The sequence below is a fragment of the Arachis stenosperma genome, chromosome 3 (genome assembly GCF_014773155.1).
Source record: "Arachis stenosperma cultivar V10309 chromosome 3, arast.V10309.gnm1.PFL2, whole genome shotgun sequence".
NCBI lineage: Eukaryota > Viridiplantae > Streptophyta > Magnoliopsida > Fabales > Fabaceae > Arachis > Arachis stenosperma.
In genome coordinates this window covers 3,544,772-3,564,069 of record NC_080379.1, presented here as the reverse complement: position 1 = coordinate 3,564,069, position 19,298 = coordinate 3,544,772, and the positions used below count along the sequence as shown (strand labels likewise).

Genomic DNA, 19,298 nt, shown 5'->3' with positions numbered 1-19,298 from the left:
TCGGGGTGTAGATCAGCTGCGAAAGACGAAAATGCCACCAAATTTCCCGCAATTGCCAGTACATGCATAGATGAAGACACAACAACATGTGTTGAACTGGCCATTGCTACTTATTGATGATTCCTGTTCGATCCTCCTAAGTTAGAGATCACATCCACAACCTGACCAATAGTTCAGGGATTTTCACCTCCGAAAGCTGGCGACAACAGTGAAATAAAACTTGCAGATCCTCGTCACTGTCTGTTACAAACGAGTCGTACTCCACTCCATTATGAATAATAGAAATCGGAATTCTGAAAATCAACAAGGCTCGTAAAAAGTCTAATAAAGACACTCAACAGATCTTATCAGTAAACTTTATACCCGTTCGTATTTTGTTTTTAATCGTATCTCTTCACTAGCCATTGTGAATTTACCTCTATTCAACACTCCATGTTATGATCCTATTTATATAGCACATGGTCCTAATGTAAATTGAATTAAGTAAATTCGATTTAATCACACGCTTTGCTTTGCTAGTAAATCGAATCTACTATTTTCGATTAACCATGATTAGATTTTATGTGTAAATCGAATCATATTGATTTGAATTACATGCATTAAGGGTCTCCCACGAATCATCAAAATTTGAATTATAGGCGTATGATTAAATCGAATGTAATGGCTTCGATTTACATGAAACCAAAGTAAATCGAATTAGCTTACTTCAATTTACATGAAAGGAAGGTAAATCGAATTATATGAATTCAATTTACATAGATTTAGGACATTCACATTCACTCTTTACATTTAGGACGTTCACGTATATTATAAACCCTAATGAATTACTCTATCCACAGGTTGAGAATATCACAACTCTAACCTTACTCGTTCTTAATCCGTGAGTATCCAATCCTACCTGCAGGTTACAAAAAAGATACAACATTATTATCTAACTTGTTGATAATTTAAAATAAAATTAATTTTTATATAAAAAAGTATTAAATTATCAATTAATTATTTTCTCTTAATGACTAAAAATCTTTTGCATTTAGTGAGAAGTTTTTGGTTCAACATCCACTTGAAACATATTTTTATATATGTATATGACATATACATATATAGGGTGCGGGTTGGTCAGATAGAGTTCAGGTTCAACTCGAACCCTATCCGACCCGCACGAGAACCCTATCCGCACCTTACTTTGTCCGCTGTGGATCGGATCGGCAACCCTACCCAACTCGTACGAGAACCTTATCTACACACTATCCTACCTGTTGCGGATCGGATTGGCAACTCTACCCGACCGAATTAAATCAGGATGGGTACCCAAAAATAGCAGGGTGCATATTACCACCCCTAAATACACCTATTCTACCCATGTTATATGTTAAGTGCTACCAAAAAATAACTTCTAAAATAAAAAAAATTATAATTTAGTCATTATTAATTTTATAATTTACATCATGTGTAAGTTTTATTATACTAATTGAATAGCGATTAAATTCTCACTTTTATTTTACTTCTTTATTGTAAAGGAACTTGAACTATGAGTCATGAAAAAAAAAGAAAAAATAATAAAAAAATATTTTTTTTCTTATTCAGGCAAAAGTGTTGAAAGTTTATGCATTGGATTTTTATAAGCATTTGACGAGTAAATGTAAATCTCTGTCGGCAGGTTTCCCCAAAAGAGGGATAATGATCTGCCTTAACGGAATGAATTCAGTTCCATATATAGTACTTGGTCCATTCAACATGTGCTACATTCATTACTAATGTTTTCTTCTCTTGTTTATTTACAAGATGTTAATTTGTTTATATGAAAATGTTGAACAGTAGTGTGCTACAACCATTTTTAAGTGTGGTTAAAATAGAAGCATCATTGTCCAGAAGCCATAACTTAAAATTTCAATTTATGAAGAACTTAAAAAATTTTGATTCTATAAAATAAGAAAATTAGTAAAGTAATAAAGTTAAGAAAGATTAAATTTTTTTAAAGTAAAAAAATTAATAAAATAAAAAATCAATTATTCTTAAATTAAAATAGTAAAATATACATTTTATAATAGTTAAAATCTAATAATAATTAATTTTTTACTTTATTACTTTACTATTTTTTCACTATAGAGATAATCTAAATTCTACAAAGAAAAAAAGAGAGATTTTAAGGGGGAAAAAAAGGGAAAAGAAATGGATTTAGATCAAAATGATGAATATCTTTCTAGAGTGCTTAATTAGCGGGATTACTTAACTTTGGTTTAATAACTTCCCGTGTTTAATAATGGATTAGTCTTTGCTCTAATAGATTAGAGGATATCGTAAAAAAAATCTTACTAATTAATTAGCTAGTTAAGAGTAACTATGAAAATATATTAATCATTTTACATGCAATAATATTTGAGATACAATAAAAAATAATTTAAATCATTTAAAATTATTTTATTTAATATATATTAATTATTATTAAAATAATTATATAATTTTAAATATAATAAATATATAATTATAAATATTATATGTATAAATTATAAATATTATATTATTGTAAAATAACTTTAGATATTTATCGTTTTACATGATCCATTCCATATTAATGTGGATAACCAAAACCCACGCTAAAAAAGTTTTGAGGATTCATTGCCATCCATCTTCGTATAAATTAATTAAATAAGTTGATAAGGACTATATAGAGATAGAGTTCAATAGAGAACTAATTATTTTCAGCTAATATCAGTTAATTTTTTAAATATTTTTAATAATTAATTTTAAATTTTAAATCATATATCATAACTCTAAATTCAAAATTCTTTCAAAAAATTTAATTTTATAATAAAAAATTAACTAATAGTATATTTTTATTAGTATCTTTATAATAACAAGAACAGGTTGTCAAAAGTGTCTAATAGACAAGAATATTATATATATATTTATATTCACATCAAACTTTTAAGGTTTAATTAGTTAATATTGGGTACAACAAAAGTAGTAACTAACCTCAACATAACAATGCCTTTTTCATTTATGGTTTAACCACTCATCTAAACATAGCTAATCAATAAAAAGAATAAATCAATAAATAATGGTTCATATGTAGATCTATACATATATATAAATCCTATTGTAGCAACCAACATTTTCGCTCCAAAATGTTCATAAATCACATACTTCATTCTTAACAATATACCTAATGAGAAATTCCAAAGTTTGTCCCATTTCCATGTCCAACGATTTTCATGCAAACTCCAATGATAACTCACTTCAACAAGCACCTAATAATAGCTTGCAATTAGTTGATCATGGAGGGTGGTGTACACGTGGCCATGAATTTTGGCATGCAAGGCGTGCATTCCTCAATAGTTACCATTTGAGCTTGGAACCAAACAATGATAACAACAATAATAAAAATGGTGGCATTAAGGAGAAATTGAAGAAGTCAATGAAGGAAGCTCATGAAGCTACAATTGGAGTTGTTTTTGGAATTTGTAAGAGGAGGAGAGTGGTTGGAGTAAGGGCTTATAGGGTTACTATGAATTTTCCATCTTCTTTTCTTGTTATCATGAGATGTTTCATACCATGGTTGCACAAAAAGGGCAATTATGTAACGAAATATTAGTGATTAATTAGGCTTATATATATATTGTAATGTTTGTTTAGGGATAATATATTTCATGTCTCAACCTCCTAAGTAAATTACTTCAATAGAAAATCGCTCCCTAGCAGAGTTGTGAGATTATGGTTTGTCTCAAAGGATTGTGTCTATTATTTTACTATAATTTTTTCAGATTCGTTACCCATCTAAATTTTATTGTTATCTAAATTTAATAGTTCAATACCAACAAAAATCACTTTTATTAAAAGAGTGTGTACACATGTCCGAATATGAAAAACCATTTTACTACAATCGCTTCTTTTTCTTCTTCTTCCTTTTTTCTCCTTTTTCGTTATCTTTCTCTTTTATTATCGTCATCACCAACAACACTAATATTTTGTTAATATTTTTATTGGTTTTGATTATCTCTGGTGTCATTATTAAATAATTTCGATTTATTTCTTAGTTTATTTGAGGTTCATTTGGATGCAGAAATGAATTTGATGTATTTTTTTATTTTTTATTGATGATTGAGTCTTTTTTACTGCTTATTCAAATCTGAACTAATTTCGATTCATTTGTATGTTAATCGAGGTTCACTTAATGCTACTGATAAATATTGACCAAATTTATTATTCTTTAAATAATTTCGGTTCATTTATTAGTTTATTTAAGGTTCATTTGGATCTAGAAATAAATTCGATGTGTTTTGTTGACGATTGAATCTTTTTGACTGTTTGTTCAAATTTGAACTAATTTCAGTTCATTTGTGTGTTAATTGACGTTTACTTGATGCTGTTGATAAGTATTGACCAAAATTTTTATTCCTTAAGTAATTTCGGTTCATTTCTTAGTTTAATTGAGATTTATTTGGATCCAAAAACGAATTCGATGTGTGTTTTGTTGATGATTGAGTCTTTTTGACTGTTTGTTTAAATATGAACTAATTTTGGTTTATTTGTATGTTAATTGAGATTCACTTGATACTACTAATAAGTATTAACCAAGTTTTTTAGCAAAAAAAAAAAATTTATTTATTATCACTTTATTCAATTGCATTAAATTCCATTCAATTCAAAACTGTTGAAGAATGAACCAAAATATTATCAAAACAATAGCATTGTGTAATAACAAATGAATCGAAAATTGTGTTCATAAACAACACTGATTTTAACAAAGAAAAATAAAATTATTCATTATCACTTTATTTAATTGCATTAGATTCCATTCCATTTCATTCAATTCAAAATTGTTGAAGAATAAACCTAAATAAAATTAAGAACGATCCAAATTTTGTCTATTTGATTCGATTCAGAAGAATGATCCAAATTGCTCTCATTCAACTGATTTAAATTTGAATTGTTCATTATTTTAGAATACGCAAAACCTTAATGATTTTAATTATATTATTCGATTTCAAAAAAATAAATACAGATAAAAAATTTGAAGAGAAAAAGAATAAAATCAAATAAGAATCCAACGAAATTGAAGAAAAAAAATAAAAATCTGAAGAGAAAGTGACAATAATCAAATAAAAACACAAAAATAAAAAAAAGAAAGATTTATGTTAAAGAAGAATGAAGAAGAGAAAATTTACGTTTGTTATAAATAGCGTGCCGTGTGACTTTAAATCACTTGGTTGGACTTGATTAGAAATCAGTTGAATGTAAAATATTATTATAATTTTTTTATTATTTATATTTTGACTAATCTAATTCAAAGAATTGTGATAGTTGGACGTCTTGGTAAGATGTATTAACATAATTTATATAAATCACACTGTGTATACTATATTAATCAATCATTAAATTAGCCACGCGTATTAAATATATATTAAAAATATATAAAATAACGTATATAATTACATACAAATATATAATAATTAATTTAATAGTTAATATTTTTATGCCCGTATAACATAATTAAATTCATATTGAACTTTGAAGATATAGTAGTACTATTAGTAATCAAGGTGTATATTAATAATGTATCACCAATAATGCAAGCTAAGATGCATAATTTGAAATGTAGCTTAAACTTTAAATGTTGTAACCGGCAACACTATTATATGTGGCCCTATGGCATGTTCAAGGAATTAATGATCATGGTTAGTGTGCAACATTACCTAAATTAATATCTATCTGCGTATTAGAATAATGTGGTACTTGCCAAAATCTGGTTAATGATTTCTTAAATCTTAACAATGTGTGAACCTACAAAAAGCAAGCAATAGTGGGAAGAGAGAACCTCTAAAAGTAGATAGCCAACTACTTACTACTTTATAAAAATAGTTACCAAATTAGTTATTATATATTTAAAAATATTTATATATATTATTGTATATATTTTTAATATGTATTTTAAATAAATAATAATTTTGATAGTTGATTTTCGATAACATATAATATAATCTTCATTCTATATATTTAATTTAATTTAGGTTTGACTTACATATATAGACAATGCTACAAAATTTGTGGGGGGTGGGAATTCACCAATAAGGTGCCAAAATATATTTCAATAATTCTGTACTCAATTCAAATGATAAGAAGAATATCCATATGACTGTGCATACATTTATATTTTCTCAATAGAAAAATTGTATATTTCAACTAAAATGGGGAAAAAGCAAGCACAGAAAAGTAATATTGTAAAACATATTTAGAATTTTTCTCAAAGGTTAAAGAATGATGGTTGATGAAAAAGAAACTTATACCCATAATTTATGGAGAAATTATAGCAACCTTGTCCTTAATGTTGTATACATCCTTGAAATAAATTTGATGTAAAATTATGGACCATGTGAGTTTCATTCCAAGCTTGATGCATTTTATCAGCCATATGTACACAACACTTTGATAGGTGCTCCAGCTTCATGCCAGACAGCACATTTAACAGTTTAGCACCTCATAAAAAACAAGGGACCCATAAACAAATCCACATTCCAGAGAGAGAGGATAAATACTTGTATATAATTTAATGTATATCTACTGTATTTTTATATATAAGATGTATAATTTTCCTTTTTAAAATATTTTTAGAAAATGATAATGCCATTTTTTATAATGCACAAAATTGTTTTTGTATTGTATTTTATATGAATTTGTAAAAATGTCCTTATCAAAATAAGATTAAGATTAAGATTATCATCTCTCTAACTTTTATTATATGTAATTTATAAAAAAAAAATATTTTACAATATTTAAGACTTAACCTCAGAATTTTTTAATTCAAACATAAAATATTTATCACATTAACTAATATCATATTTATTTTTTTTATTATTATTATTTAATTAATAAAAAATAAATTAATAAACACGTTTTATTAATATATTAGTATATATGATACGAATAAAATTTTAGATTCAAATTTTATCATTAATGGTATGTCAAGCATATAGATATTTTTAACACTAATTATAATCATTTCTAAAGTACATACTAAAAGTGTTTCTAAGTCATGTTCTTTAATAGAAAAAAAAAAACACACACACACACATACATATATATTTTAAATGCATTCAATTTATTTTCTAAGAATATTATACCTATTTATTTTTATTTATAATAACGAATAATAATTAAAATTTTAAAAAATAGAAAAGTAGAAAAACAGTTAAGGTTTAGGATATAGATTAAATTTTATTTTAAGAAAAAAAATATTTCTTAAGATGTAGTAGAAAGGAAAAATATCTAGAATCATTAGTGGCCACAAGAACTTGCTGAATTAAAGGTTAGAACTTCCATAGCCACACATATGGCAAGGGTGGCACCCCACTTGGACTTGTTTTCTTCCATGATTTTTATTTTCATACGTAAGTATCTGATCAGAATCCTTATCTCCACATTCACACACAACACCTTCACCAACTGCTAGATTCTCCTCCAATCCTTCCTTTTCCACTTGTCCCAATAGCTTTTTTTCCACCATTAGTTACCTCTATTAACACTTTTGTTGCTATAATATGATTTGATTAGGATGAAATTATAGATAGATTGAGACATATTTGGGATAAATTTGTAAAAGAAAAGGGATAAGTATTTCAAGATACTCCCAGAAAAAAGAAGTTAACATCACTAGTCGAGTTGTCTTTTGTTATTGGTGGCTCCATAAAAATCCAATCTTTTTTGTTCCGTACACATTGTTGATATTTGGATTATGCCCTTTTGTGGGTAGCATCAGATCAGAGAAGAGAAGGGAAGAAGGGAAGAAAAAAGAGGTAACAAAAACAATGAAAATTCAGTGTGATGTGTGTGAGAAAGTTCCAGCAACAGTGATATGTTGTGCAGATGAAGCAGCTCTGTGTGCAAAATGTGATGTGGAGGTTCATAGTGCTAACAAGCTTGCAAGCAAACACCAGAGGCTTCTTCTTCAATGTCTCTCTAACAAGCTTCCAAGATGTGATATTTGCCAAGTACCCTCCTCATCTTTCTTTTCTTTTCTTTTATGTCTAAGTATATCCTTTGCTTTTTACCATGTAAAAATGTTCTTATATAAATTCATGTGATGGATGTTTTGATCAAGTCTAGTTTGGGTTTATTTGGATTTAGAAATGAGAAGCAAATAGGAAATCTAGGTGTTTTGTTTAATAAGCTAACTGTAGAGAGATGAAAACCTTATTCAACATAAGGCCATGCAACATTTTAGTTCACATTCGATCTAAATCTTAGGATTTAATATATTAGATTTGGTGTAGTAGTCTTGAGATTACATTAAGAATCTTTCTGGGTAGATGGTATTTAAGAAAACTTCATCACATCTCAGGGTAAAGACTGCAATTTTGTAACTTAAAATTTGATTCCATATTCCAGACAGCTTATACTGTCTAAAGTCTTTGATATTTCTTTATGCCTATGCAGATCTTGCATTTTTTTTTAAAATGAAAAGCAAAGTTTTTGAAAGAAGTTAGTTGATTCTTAAAAACATTGCAACTTTTTCATGTGAGCTTGTTAGAAAATACTATGTGATTTCACATAATTTTATGCCCAACAAACTCAAGGTTAACATGTGAAATTCTTAGTGTTTGTTTGGATTTTGTTCTTGTTTTCTGTTTCTGTTTTCAGTTTTTAGGACTCTAGGAAGAAGTGGTAAAACATGAAACGAAAACAGAAAACACCATCTTGATAAATAGTGTATAGTTTCTGTTGAATGAGTGGTGAAAATGTTGCTTGACTAAATGGCATAATTAAATGGTTTTTATCCCAAATGAAAAGCTACTTGTTCATCATGCATGATCTTGTTAACTAAAATAAATATTGCTAATTGTGTTCTCTCCATTCATAACTACAGGATAAGCCAGCTTTCATATTCTGTGTCGAAGACAGAGCACTCTTCTGTAAGGATTGCGACGAACCAATTCATTTAGCTGGCAGCCTTTCTGCAAACCACCAGCGGTTTCTCGCTACTGGAATTCGGGTGGCTTTGGGTTCTAATGACTGCTCCAAAAGTGATGAGAAAAGCCACTTGGAACCATCTAATCCAGCTGCGCAACAAGTTCCAAGGAAAGTTCCTTCTCAGCAATCGCCTAGCTTCACTCCCCCTAGCTTTTGGGCAGTTGATCAACTATTGGATTTACCAGAGTTTGGATCACCAGAGAAAGTAAGGCAGCTTTATTTTGAAATTCTAGTTGCATTGAAGAGATAGGATGATAAGAGTGATTTTGCTATATATATTAGGACATAACATTTCTTTTCATGTCCTCATAAGTTTACCTCATTTAACTTTTCATCTAGGACAATACCATGCAGTAGCCAATCATCATAATTCATGTTAACTCAACAAAAAAAGTTCTTTTAAAAGTCTTCAGTGATTGAAATTTTTTTAAATTTGAGAATTGTACTTAAACAGTGAAGTATAAATGTTTGCTCTATCTATAGTACTAACATGCACTGTCTTCATTCCAATTTGGTTTTTATGTTTTAAAATAAGATCGTCTTTGAAATCTAAAGTTTGAACCATACACCTGCACAACATCTATCTAGCTGAGGGCAATGGTAAGGAAAAACAAAGTCGAATAGCCACTTAATTTTGACATTCCTCCAATGCTATTATTTCATGATATCAACGTTTTTCTTTTTTGGTAATTTACTGTTATTCTTTTCTTATATATGTTCAGAAACAAGCAGACGAATTTGGAGAGTTGGAATGGCTAGCAGATGTTGGTATCTTTGGTGAACAGTTTCCTCAGGAAACATTAGCTGCAGCTGAAGTTCCTCAGCTTCCTGTGTCACACACTAGCACTCTTGCACCATACACTTTTAAAGCCACTAATAAATCTTACATGTCTAGCAAAAAGCCTAGGATCGAAGTCTTAGGTGAAATAGATGATGAGCATTTCACTGTGCCTGATCTAGGCTAAGATAAATAAACCACAACAATGGTCAGTAGTAGTGTTTTCATTAGTGTGCAGTGTTAGATTTGATGACGAGTTGTATGTTCGTAACGGTCATACTTCTCTGAGGAAAATAAGAGGAGTTGTGTTATATGTAATCGTCGTCCCTCGCATGCCGAGCGGATTCACTCTTATGGTAGAGGAGAATAAGTTGGCTTGGTGTATAGGAAAAAGTTGAGTACAGAGAACATTTCTCTAGTAAGAACAGAAGTATGTGTTCACATGCTTTGTGGACTATTGGATTTTGATGAAATGCTATAATTTTAGTGTCTTAAAGTTCATAGTAGCATAGAATTGAATTAATTTTTTTCCTGTTCATTATGATCATTGTCCATACTGTAGAGGTTCTTATCCCCGTACAATACCTGTTATGGTGGTTGGTTTGGTTCTGTATGTGTGCATATCAATTTGGTTCTGTTTATATATTTCTGATAGATATAATTACAGTGCATATGATTCAAATTCAGCTTAGACAGGTATGATTGTGGTAGCATTAGGAATTGACTCACTGCAAATATGAATTGATTATCCAAAATCTTGCACAAGAAAGCACCAACAAAAAAAAGATGGTAATTGCTACCTAAGACATTGGATCAATTGTAAACAAGGAAGAACAATATTGTTAGTAGGAGTTTTTCAATTTTTCGGCCCTGATATATTAAGTCCAATTTTTTTTCTTTGGGCGGAAATTAAGAGTCTTAGTTTTGATCTTATGTTACTATGATCACCTTGATCTGTGAGGTGCGCGGTTGGAATACCTTGTGGCCATAGAATTGCAGGTTTCAGCCAAAACTCATGCCGCAATTTGGCCTTTTAAGGTTATAAAATTTTTGGAAGAAAGAAAATGTGACGGTTATTCCAAAATGCATTGATAGCTAAACAAGTCGAACAGAAAAGTGACTAAAAGAGATGTAATGGAAAGAGAATCCTTCCTATACAAGAAAAATTAAAAGACACTACTAGCACTATTATGTACCTGAAGTCTCTATGCTCCATTGATGAGCTTAAGGGCTTCATGCTCTGCAGGAAGAGCTGGAATGGCTCCCTTTTTGATAGTTGTAATTGCCCCACATGCATTTGCAAACTTGATTACTTCCCTTAACCTTGCTTCGTCCTGCAATCCACAAGGAAAACATGTTACAATCTTCAAACATAGCCAATGTCAAGTCTTATAATTATTACTATTATATAGTTAAGGGAGCTAACACTCACTTCAAGAATGGAATGATCGTCGACAATCTTGCATAGTAGAGCGCCAACAAAGGAATCACCAGCGCCAGTTGTATCTACTGTGTCAACACGAAAACCATCCACTTGTCCATGGAATTTCTGGTTTCAAATGGAACATACATTATCATTCCATTAAATTCTAAATTTTAAACCGTGGATGTGGATACTATAATTACCTTGGTGTAGTATCTGGAACCATGTTCACCAAGGGTGACAAGGAGAAGCTTCAAGTTGGGGTGCCAGAGGGAGAGAGCAGAAGCATAGTCGATCTTGTCGCTGCCGGTAAGGAACTCCAGCTCATTGTCACTCACCTTGATGACGTCAGCCTTCTCCCATATGCTCAGTATCTGCTTCCGTGCCTCCTCCGCGGACGGCCACAGCGGCAGCCGCAGGTTAGGGTCGTAGGAGAGCAAGCACCCTGCCTCCTTTGCCACTTCCATCGCCTTCACGTGTGCCGATCTGCATGGCTCCACTATCAAGCTTATCGATCCGTAGTGAAACACTTTCGCCTACAAGAAAAATCAATTAATCCTGAAATAATTTGACTAAATTTCGATTTTTTTAAAATATTATAAGATAATAATTTAGTTAAGAAAACAGAAGTGCCTGGGAGAGCAGCTCAATGACATGAACAGTGCATGCTGCGCACGAGAAAGACAATAAGCAAAAGTCAAAATTACATGACTACAGCAACACTTTCAAGTTTCAACTTCTTCAAGTTCCAACCTCATCGTAGCACGTGACGAACACGTGCTCTTTTGATTCAAAGAAATAGTAGATCCATCATCCATGCGGTAGAGAGTGTCTCCCAACCCGAATGTAATTTTCTCAGAGCCATCATCAGCGTTCTATGGAATAGCAATAGCTCACAACAGCTAAACAGAGAAAAAACCACGTGATCCACCTCACGTGATATTTTTTCAACTTTCAATTTTAAGAAAAATGAATCTATCGAAAGGCTAGCGAAAAACGTTGAGCGTATCATAGATGATAAATCTACCGTGGACCCCACTGTATCCGACTCAGCAATATCCATTTACACTGTAGCTTCCGGATTTTCACGGAAAATGAAAAGAAAATGTAAACTTTCCCGAGAAAGTTGAGAGAGAGAGATTTGCATACAGATCTGATGAGATCGAGATTGAGATCTTCGGGCTTGAGGAGCATATCGGCGCTGGGATTCCGATAGAACATGAACTCACGCTCGCCGTCGGAGCGTAGTGTCACGAAGGCGAGTGCAGTGCGTGCGCCTTCATCGAAGGCGATGCCGTCTGCGACGACGTTGTTTTCCTTGAGGATTCCGGCGAGCATGTGGCCAAACTCATCATCGCCGAGCTTGCCGACGAAGGCAGACTTGCCGCCGAGGCGAGAGACGGCGATGGCGACGTTGGCAGGAGCGCCGCCGGGTGCCTTGAGGAAGCCTGGGGCTTCGGCGAGGGAGACGCCAGAAACGGTAGGGACGAAGTCGATGAGCATCTCGCCGAAGCTTACGATGAGACCGGAACCGGTGGCTGGGAGGGCGGTAGTGGAAGCCATGGAGGGTATAGTGTGCGGAATGCAGAAAGTGAAGAGATTATTATTAGAAGGAAATTCAGGAGTGAAGTTGACCACTGGAGTTATAAGATAAGAATTTAGTCAACAGTTAAATTATTTAATTATTTTTAATTATTAAATTTAAGTAAAATTACTGTACTTAAGTTATTATTATTATTATTATTATTATTTAATTTTACTTGTATATATACACATTATACAGTGGAGAACGAGGATGAGGATTAGGATAAAAACATGAGTAATTACTAATTAGTAAAGATTAGAGGATCATTAATTTACTACTTTTTCACTTATTTAGTGATAAGTCAAAGTTTTTTTTTTCCGAATTTGACAAGATATTATTTTTGTTTTGTTTTCTTTTTTGATATATATATATATATATATTTTGTTTGAAAAAATACAAGAAGATAATAAGTTTAATAAATAATGCAGTTATGCATATGGAAATCTCTTTTCTTCACTTGTGATTTCTATAATTTTTGTAGAGGTAGTTTATTTTTATTTTATTTAACCAATTTTAAAGTCTATTATTTATGAAAGTTATTGTTTATCTAATAAAATCATTTTTTTTTTTGGTTTTGTGTAGCCATTTAAGTAGAACTAAACTATATTAATCAAGTCTTAATAACCCAACAGAAAATGCATTATCAATTTACAATTGCATAGATCTCGTTTCATATTTTAAAAATGTGAAATAATATATTTTTCAAGTTCTTATAATTTGTACTTAATTTATATAAAAGTATATATTTGTCTTGGATCAAATTTGTCAAACTGAGAAAATTGATAAGATGATAAATTAATGTTTTAATTATATTTAAATTAAGAGAGTGAAATTCACAAATAATAAAAATTACAATGATAATATGATATTATGTAATTGTTTTAAAATAAAATTAATTATATTTTTATCCAATTTTAATTATATATAAATTGTAGTTTATATAATTATTTATGACCAAACTAAAAACTTTTACAAATCTTGGTTCTAAATAACAATTTATGAATAAAAAAAACATACATATAAATCAATTTATAACCAAATAGCAAATCCTAATGCTTGTACCATATTGTGTTTGGACAAAGTTTTTCATTTTATTCATAAATCTAGGTTTAGAACAAAAATTTATGGAAATAATATATATATTTTTTCATAAATAAATTAGTTCTAACAAACTTTAGATTAAATACTTTGCTTTCTAATAATTTTTTTGTACACGACTTGGTCTCTTCATTGTATTGCAAGAAGATTAATTTATATTATAATATTATTTTTGTTTAAAAATTAACTATTTTATTATAAAATTTATTTATCTAACATATATTAAAAATTATATTGAAAATAATTAAAAGGTTCATCTATCTATCTGAAGTGAATAACTTTCAAAGACTTTTATAGTATTAAAAAATTGTTAAAAAACAAATTAGTCAATTTAAAATTTGAGAACCAATTTAAGTGTTTATTCAAAAATTTTGTTGGAAACCACAATATATATGTATGTTTCTAATTTATAGTTTTAAACCACCATTACATGTAATTAAAATATAATACGAATATAACTAATTTATTTTAGGAAAATAACGTAATATCATATTTATTTTATTTTATTCCAGTAAAAAAAATCCACAAGTGCACCAAGTCATACCAAGTAATAAACTCACGGTGAATTTTATTTATATTTTCAACGAAATAATAGAAACAAAAAATAAACAATAGTATGATTTTTTTTATACTTTTAAATATCTATAGAAATTATTCTAATGAGATAAAGCTGACACATAAAAGGGTTTTAAGTTATATTGTCATTTTTACATTGGACAATTTAGTATTCAGAGGTCATTTTAATGATATTCGTCTGGAATCGGAAGTATCATCTTCTTTCTTGCTCCATTTAACTTTTATTTTATCCCCATTTGGTAGCTCCAGCTCCAACAATATCAGATTTGATCATGCTTTCCATTATTTCTTTACAAAACTGCTATCTTCTGGAAAAATAAGCAATACATGACAATATAAGAAACTTTCTCCTCACCTTGACCTTAACCTACCGACCAAGTGTATATGAGACATAGGAATAGTGAATTATTGATTAATGTGGGCTGCTAATGCTAAGGTTGCATTTGCGTCAAGTATCAAAATTGTAGCACTAGATGTTCATTAGCAGAACTTAAGTTGTATTTTGTTATTTTGCATTCAAATATCTTTGGGCTTTGTTCTAAAAGGGAAATTCTTTCATAGTTATCCCTTAATTCCATCTCAATGTAGCTCAGGAAGCCTTTTCCGTAGAGCAAAAAGCACTCTGGATAAATAACTATAACTAAATATATCTTGGATATCCTATATGTTAGGACAAGTCTCCCAGTACAAAAACAATCAATCATATCAAAGATACAAATGAAATGCTAGCACCTAACCACGAGTGGTCAGATCACTCGTTCGCTTAAGCAAGTGTCGGGAGTTCGAACCACGTCTTGTGCATGCAGCAACTCATTGACCAGCAACAGACCCTTAAATGGAGCTCAGATCTGCGACGGATTAATCCTTAACCTGTCGGGTTGGGGGATACCGTCTAGGTAAACAAAAAAAAAACGCTAGCACCTATTGGCAAAAGAAAAGAAGAAAAAAGGATCACTTCTGTAGTATCACACCAGACTTAGAAAGGAACCGAAATGCTCTGTTGGAATTATTCAAGGCAGAGGACGATCTCTGGACTGACATTTTTCTTTTCTTCAAGAATTCTAAGGCACCCTGTAAACATTGAGGACGGCCTAGTTCGCTCAAAATAACAGCTTCCAAACTGCAAACCATTATCAGAATAGATAATTTTAGAAATTAACAAGCAACATGATTAATCCAACTAATTGCTCAAAGAAATAAATAAAGGATGAAATCCCCCTCACCCTGACTTCTTTGATTTCCTCTTCTTTGAAGCGGCAGGCTTTGTTTTAGCCTTCTCCTCCTCCCCTTCAGAGTAAGGCAAGAAAACTTGTCTGCAAAAGAATTATGCACTCTTACATACATATCTAAACCATTATGCATTTTAACACTGCACACGAGAGAAAGAGAGGTGACACATACTTCTCACGAGCTGCAAGCATTTTCATTACGTCATCTGGAAGAAACCCTGAAGCTGGATTCGAATTATGCTGAGGCTCAGAACCTGATACATCATCATCTTCAGCTTGAGCAGTGTCCTTACTTTCTTTGGATTTGTAACTTCTCATCTTACAAATAATGTTACCAGATATGTAGAATTTACATAGAGATTTATTTTTAAACAAAACAGTTTGAAACCTCACATATTTCAACCGAACATGGTTTGAGGATTTAACCAAATAAATAAATAATTTATAGTTTCACTTGGAAGGGAAACAACTGAAGCTCAAATTTAAGTAAGCATAGAAAGAAACAAAGCATTAAAGCGTTTCATACCTAGCTTTACTTTCTTTTTGAATTTTGCGAATCTCCTCGTCTTGTTGTATACCCTATGAAGCGCAAGCTTCGATTAAGCACAAACTACTTATCCAATAACAAAAAAGGATTTTGATGAATTGAACGAAGAGAAATATAAGGTGAAATAAGGAGAGACCTGCAGAGCTGTGAATTCCTCAGGGGCGTCGGAATCACTATCTTCTCTGTCAGACATTGATGCAATTTCGAGTTTGAATCTCTCTCCCCTTTGGAATCGAATTAACAAAAGCTAGAGTTTAGGCTGCGTTCAGCATGTTTTAATCTTTTTTTTTGTTACTCTAAATGGGCCTCAGCCCCAAAAAAAGGAAAAGAAAAAAAAATAACAAAACAAAAGAAACAAAACCTAAAAAAAAAGACTAAGAGTTAGGCCCAGTTTGGATTAACAGCTTAATTAAGTTTTTTTTTGAAAAAATAGTTTAAACAATAAATAGCTATATTAAAAATAATTTATAAATAAATTATTTTGTATTTGGATTTTTAGTTCTAAAAATGTTTATTTTATAGAAATGTGATAAAAAGTAATAGTATTATGAGAGAAGTAATTTTTTTAACTTCTCTATAAGTTCTTAAATAGCTTCTTAGAAAATTGCAATTTGATTTTGAAAATTACACTAGACATTAATACTACTACTTTTCATAAGTCAAAAGCTCAAAAAAGTTACTTTTAAAACTTCCTAAACGGACCCTTAGTTTTGGTAAAGCTTTTTCTTTTCAAGATTAGCCTATAAAAGTTAACTTTTAAAAAATAATTTTTTAAGAGTTGTAGCATTTATGTTTGGTAAATCAGTCAAAATAGCTTTTAATAAACACAACCAACATCAATTGCGTTTGGTAAAATAGCTTTTAAAATTAAAAAATACTATAATTGACATAATGTAAGCATTAAATTTGAAAATTTGTTAACATATGAGGTTATATTAGACTTTTAAATTTTAAAAAGCATAAACCAACTTTGAAAAGCTCTATTTTAGGTGCTTTCAAAAGTACCCCGATCTTTTAAAAGCTGCGAACACAAGCACATAGTCGTTTTGATTTACCAAACACAAAATGAGGAGTTTTAGTTTTTAAAAAGCACAAGCACCTCTTCGAAAAGCTTTACCAAATCAAGCAAAGTACTCTCCCGTACTAACTACTGATTGGGTTAAAGTTCTGAAAACCGGATCGATCATTGACCCGTTCTAGTCATTAGTTTACTAGTTCACTGGTTCAACTGTAGTCTAATCAGAAAAAAATGTTTTATAATAAAATTATAAATAAATACCTTACAACATAATTATAATCTAACATAAACTTTAAAATGTCTTCCAAATGTAAAGCATTGTATCAACCAAAATATAATATAACCTTTAATCTCATCATTCATTAATCATTATATAACTATTAAACTCATTAAGATAGTCACACAAAAAAACAAAAGAAAAAATCATTAAATTAACCAAACTAATAACAAATATTCCATCATCTACTCAAAATAAAGTTCTTCCATTAGAAAAATAGCTAAGTCTACACCATAAAAATCACAACTACAAAGTATCCTAGTTCCCTACATACTTTAGAACAACCATAACAACATGGTAGGGTGATATCACCCGAACAAAGATAAAGATGCCAAGAAAATTGGCAAAGAAATGCATTAACAAAACACAAAACAGCACATCACTACACAAAATAATCACAACCCACCCACAAAACAGCAACACGGCAGAATAGTAAACAAAACATTAACAAAATTAAAAAAAATGAAGAACAAATGAGCAAGCACTAACCTTCGATCTGAGGCGGCGAGCAGAATCACCAGATGAATCAGCACAAACACAACTACAAACACAAAATCACAACACAGTTCAATAACAAGTAGCAGAAACACAAATCACAAACACAACAAAACGAAGAACAGAGCAGTGAGCAGTTAAAAAAAGAGAGAACAAAGCAGTGAGCAGAAACCCAGAAACAGAGAGCATGAAAAAAAATGAAAAAAACGAAGAACAGAGAGAGCAGTGAGCAGGCAACGCTGACCTTCGACGACCAGACGAAGGCGACGACGAGAGTAAAGGGCAGACGAGAACGACAGCAAGCAGAAGACAGGCGAAGACGATGAACACCTATAGTGCAGACGAAGACCAAGCTGTTCGGTGAAGGGGCTAGGGCTTAGTGGGTGCAAATGCTTCCATGGTTCGAAGAGAGAGAGAAAACGAAGGACCGAAGGCTGTTTTTTTCTTTATTTGGACCCTAAACGTACAACGACGCCGTTTATTTGACTGAAGGTTTCTTTGGACAATGGTTGGTTAAAATGGTCATGTCCCCATCAATATTTTTTTTACCATCCGTAACCAATAAAGATTTTACCAACTTCTGCCATCAATATTTAGCAACTAATAAGTTATTGAATTGATCTCTCCTTTTTGGTAAATTTTTGACAAAGTTATGCTCTTGAGTTCAACTCCTGTTATAAATTTGTAACCATATTCTTTTCTATTATTATTGTAGTAGTTTTGTAAATAATTGTTTACTCAATATATTTATATTTAATTTTTCTTTCAATATCATCAAATATGTGTTTTTCTATTTTTATTTATTTTTGGCTTGATTTCATATTATAATTATAAGAAAAATTTGTTAAGTTTATAATTAAAAAGACAAGCTAATTATTTTAAACTATAATAAATCTACTAAATGAAATCTAGGTATGAAATTGTAAATAACATATAAACAAATAAATTTCATGCTATTTTATTTAATTTAATATTTTATGATACAAAAAAAAAATTCAAGTAAACTATAAAATAGATAAACTAATTTAACATAGTTTATTGTACAAGAAGTGTTTCGAGTCTTACCTTGAACCAAGGTGATTTTGGGTGAACATAAGGTCTAGACACCTTTAGGTGAAAGATTTGACATTTTCGAATTTCTCGTAAGGATGTGTGGGGTGGTATCTACAAGAAATTTCGATATTTAGGTTAGTAAGGATTTTAGACAGGTTTTAGATAAATTAGAGTTGCAAAATACTTGAGATAATGAGGTGTATTTATATAGTAGTAAAGATAAGTTATCTTTAGTAATTTATCGACTTATCTTAG

At 30.6% G+C, this 19,298-nt stretch overlaps 3 protein-coding genes across 7 annotated transcripts; 1 reads left to right on the top strand and 2 right to left on the bottom strand.

Moving 5' to 3' along the window:
- Positions 1 to 792: 792 nt before the first annotated feature.
- On the bottom strand, positions 793 to 12,764 carry LOC130968270 (fructokinase-2-like). Of its 2 annotated transcripts, XM_057893451.1 has the most exons (5): positions 12,315 to 12,764; positions 11,369 to 11,701; positions 11,175 to 11,291; positions 10,939 to 11,076; positions 793 to 898 (listed from the first exon to the last, which is right to left on the bottom strand). In XM_057893451.1, the coding sequence occupies exons 1-4, from the start codon at positions 12,726 to 12,728 to the stop codon at positions 10,948 to 10,950; spliced, it is 993 nt and encodes a 330-aa protein (XP_057749434.1). In that variant the 5' UTR covers positions 12,729 to 12,764; the 3' UTR covers positions 793 to 898; positions 10,939 to 10,947. The 2 variants fall into 2 exon arrangements, with proteins under 2 accessions (XP_057749434.1, XP_057749433.1); XM_057893450.1 differs by lacking the exon at positions 793 to 898 and having other exon boundaries at positions 10,394 to 11,076.
- Positions 7,435 to 10,280, top strand: LOC130968271 (B-box zinc finger protein 24). The gene is made up of 3 exons (XM_057893452.1): positions 7,435 to 7,985; positions 8,861 to 9,169; positions 9,687 to 10,280. The coding sequence occupies exons 1-3, from the start codon at positions 7,803 to 7,805 to the stop codon at positions 9,927 to 9,929; spliced, it is 735 nt and encodes a 244-aa protein (XP_057749435.1). The 5' UTR covers positions 7,435 to 7,802; the 3' UTR covers positions 9,930 to 10,280.
- Positions 12,765 to 14,541: 1,777 nt separating the features above from the next.
- LOC130969572 (uncharacterized) lies at positions 14,542 to 18,427 on the bottom strand. 4 transcript variants are annotated; one of them, XM_057895356.1, is made up of 6 exons: positions 17,985 to 18,036; positions 16,337 to 16,424; positions 16,180 to 16,232; positions 15,826 to 15,971; positions 15,648 to 15,737; positions 14,542 to 15,544 (listed from the first exon to the last, which is right to left on the bottom strand). In XM_057895356.1, exons 4-6 carry the CDS (start codon positions 15,969 to 15,971, stop codon positions 15,376 to 15,378), a joined length of 405 nt encoding a protein of 134 aa, XP_057751339.1. In that variant the 5' UTR covers positions 16,180 to 16,232; positions 16,337 to 16,424; positions 17,985 to 18,036; the 3' UTR covers positions 14,542 to 15,375. The 4 variants fall into 4 exon arrangements, with proteins under 4 accessions (XP_057751339.1, XP_057751341.1, XP_057751342.1 ...); XM_057895359.1 differs by lacking the exon at positions 16,337 to 16,424 and adding an exon at positions 18,235 to 18,427 and having other exon boundaries at positions 14,543 to 15,544; positions 15,826 to 15,907; XM_057895357.1 differs by having other exon boundaries at positions 14,544 to 15,544; positions 15,826 to 15,907; positions 17,985 to 18,010.
- Positions 18,428 to 19,298: the final 871 nt, after the last annotated feature.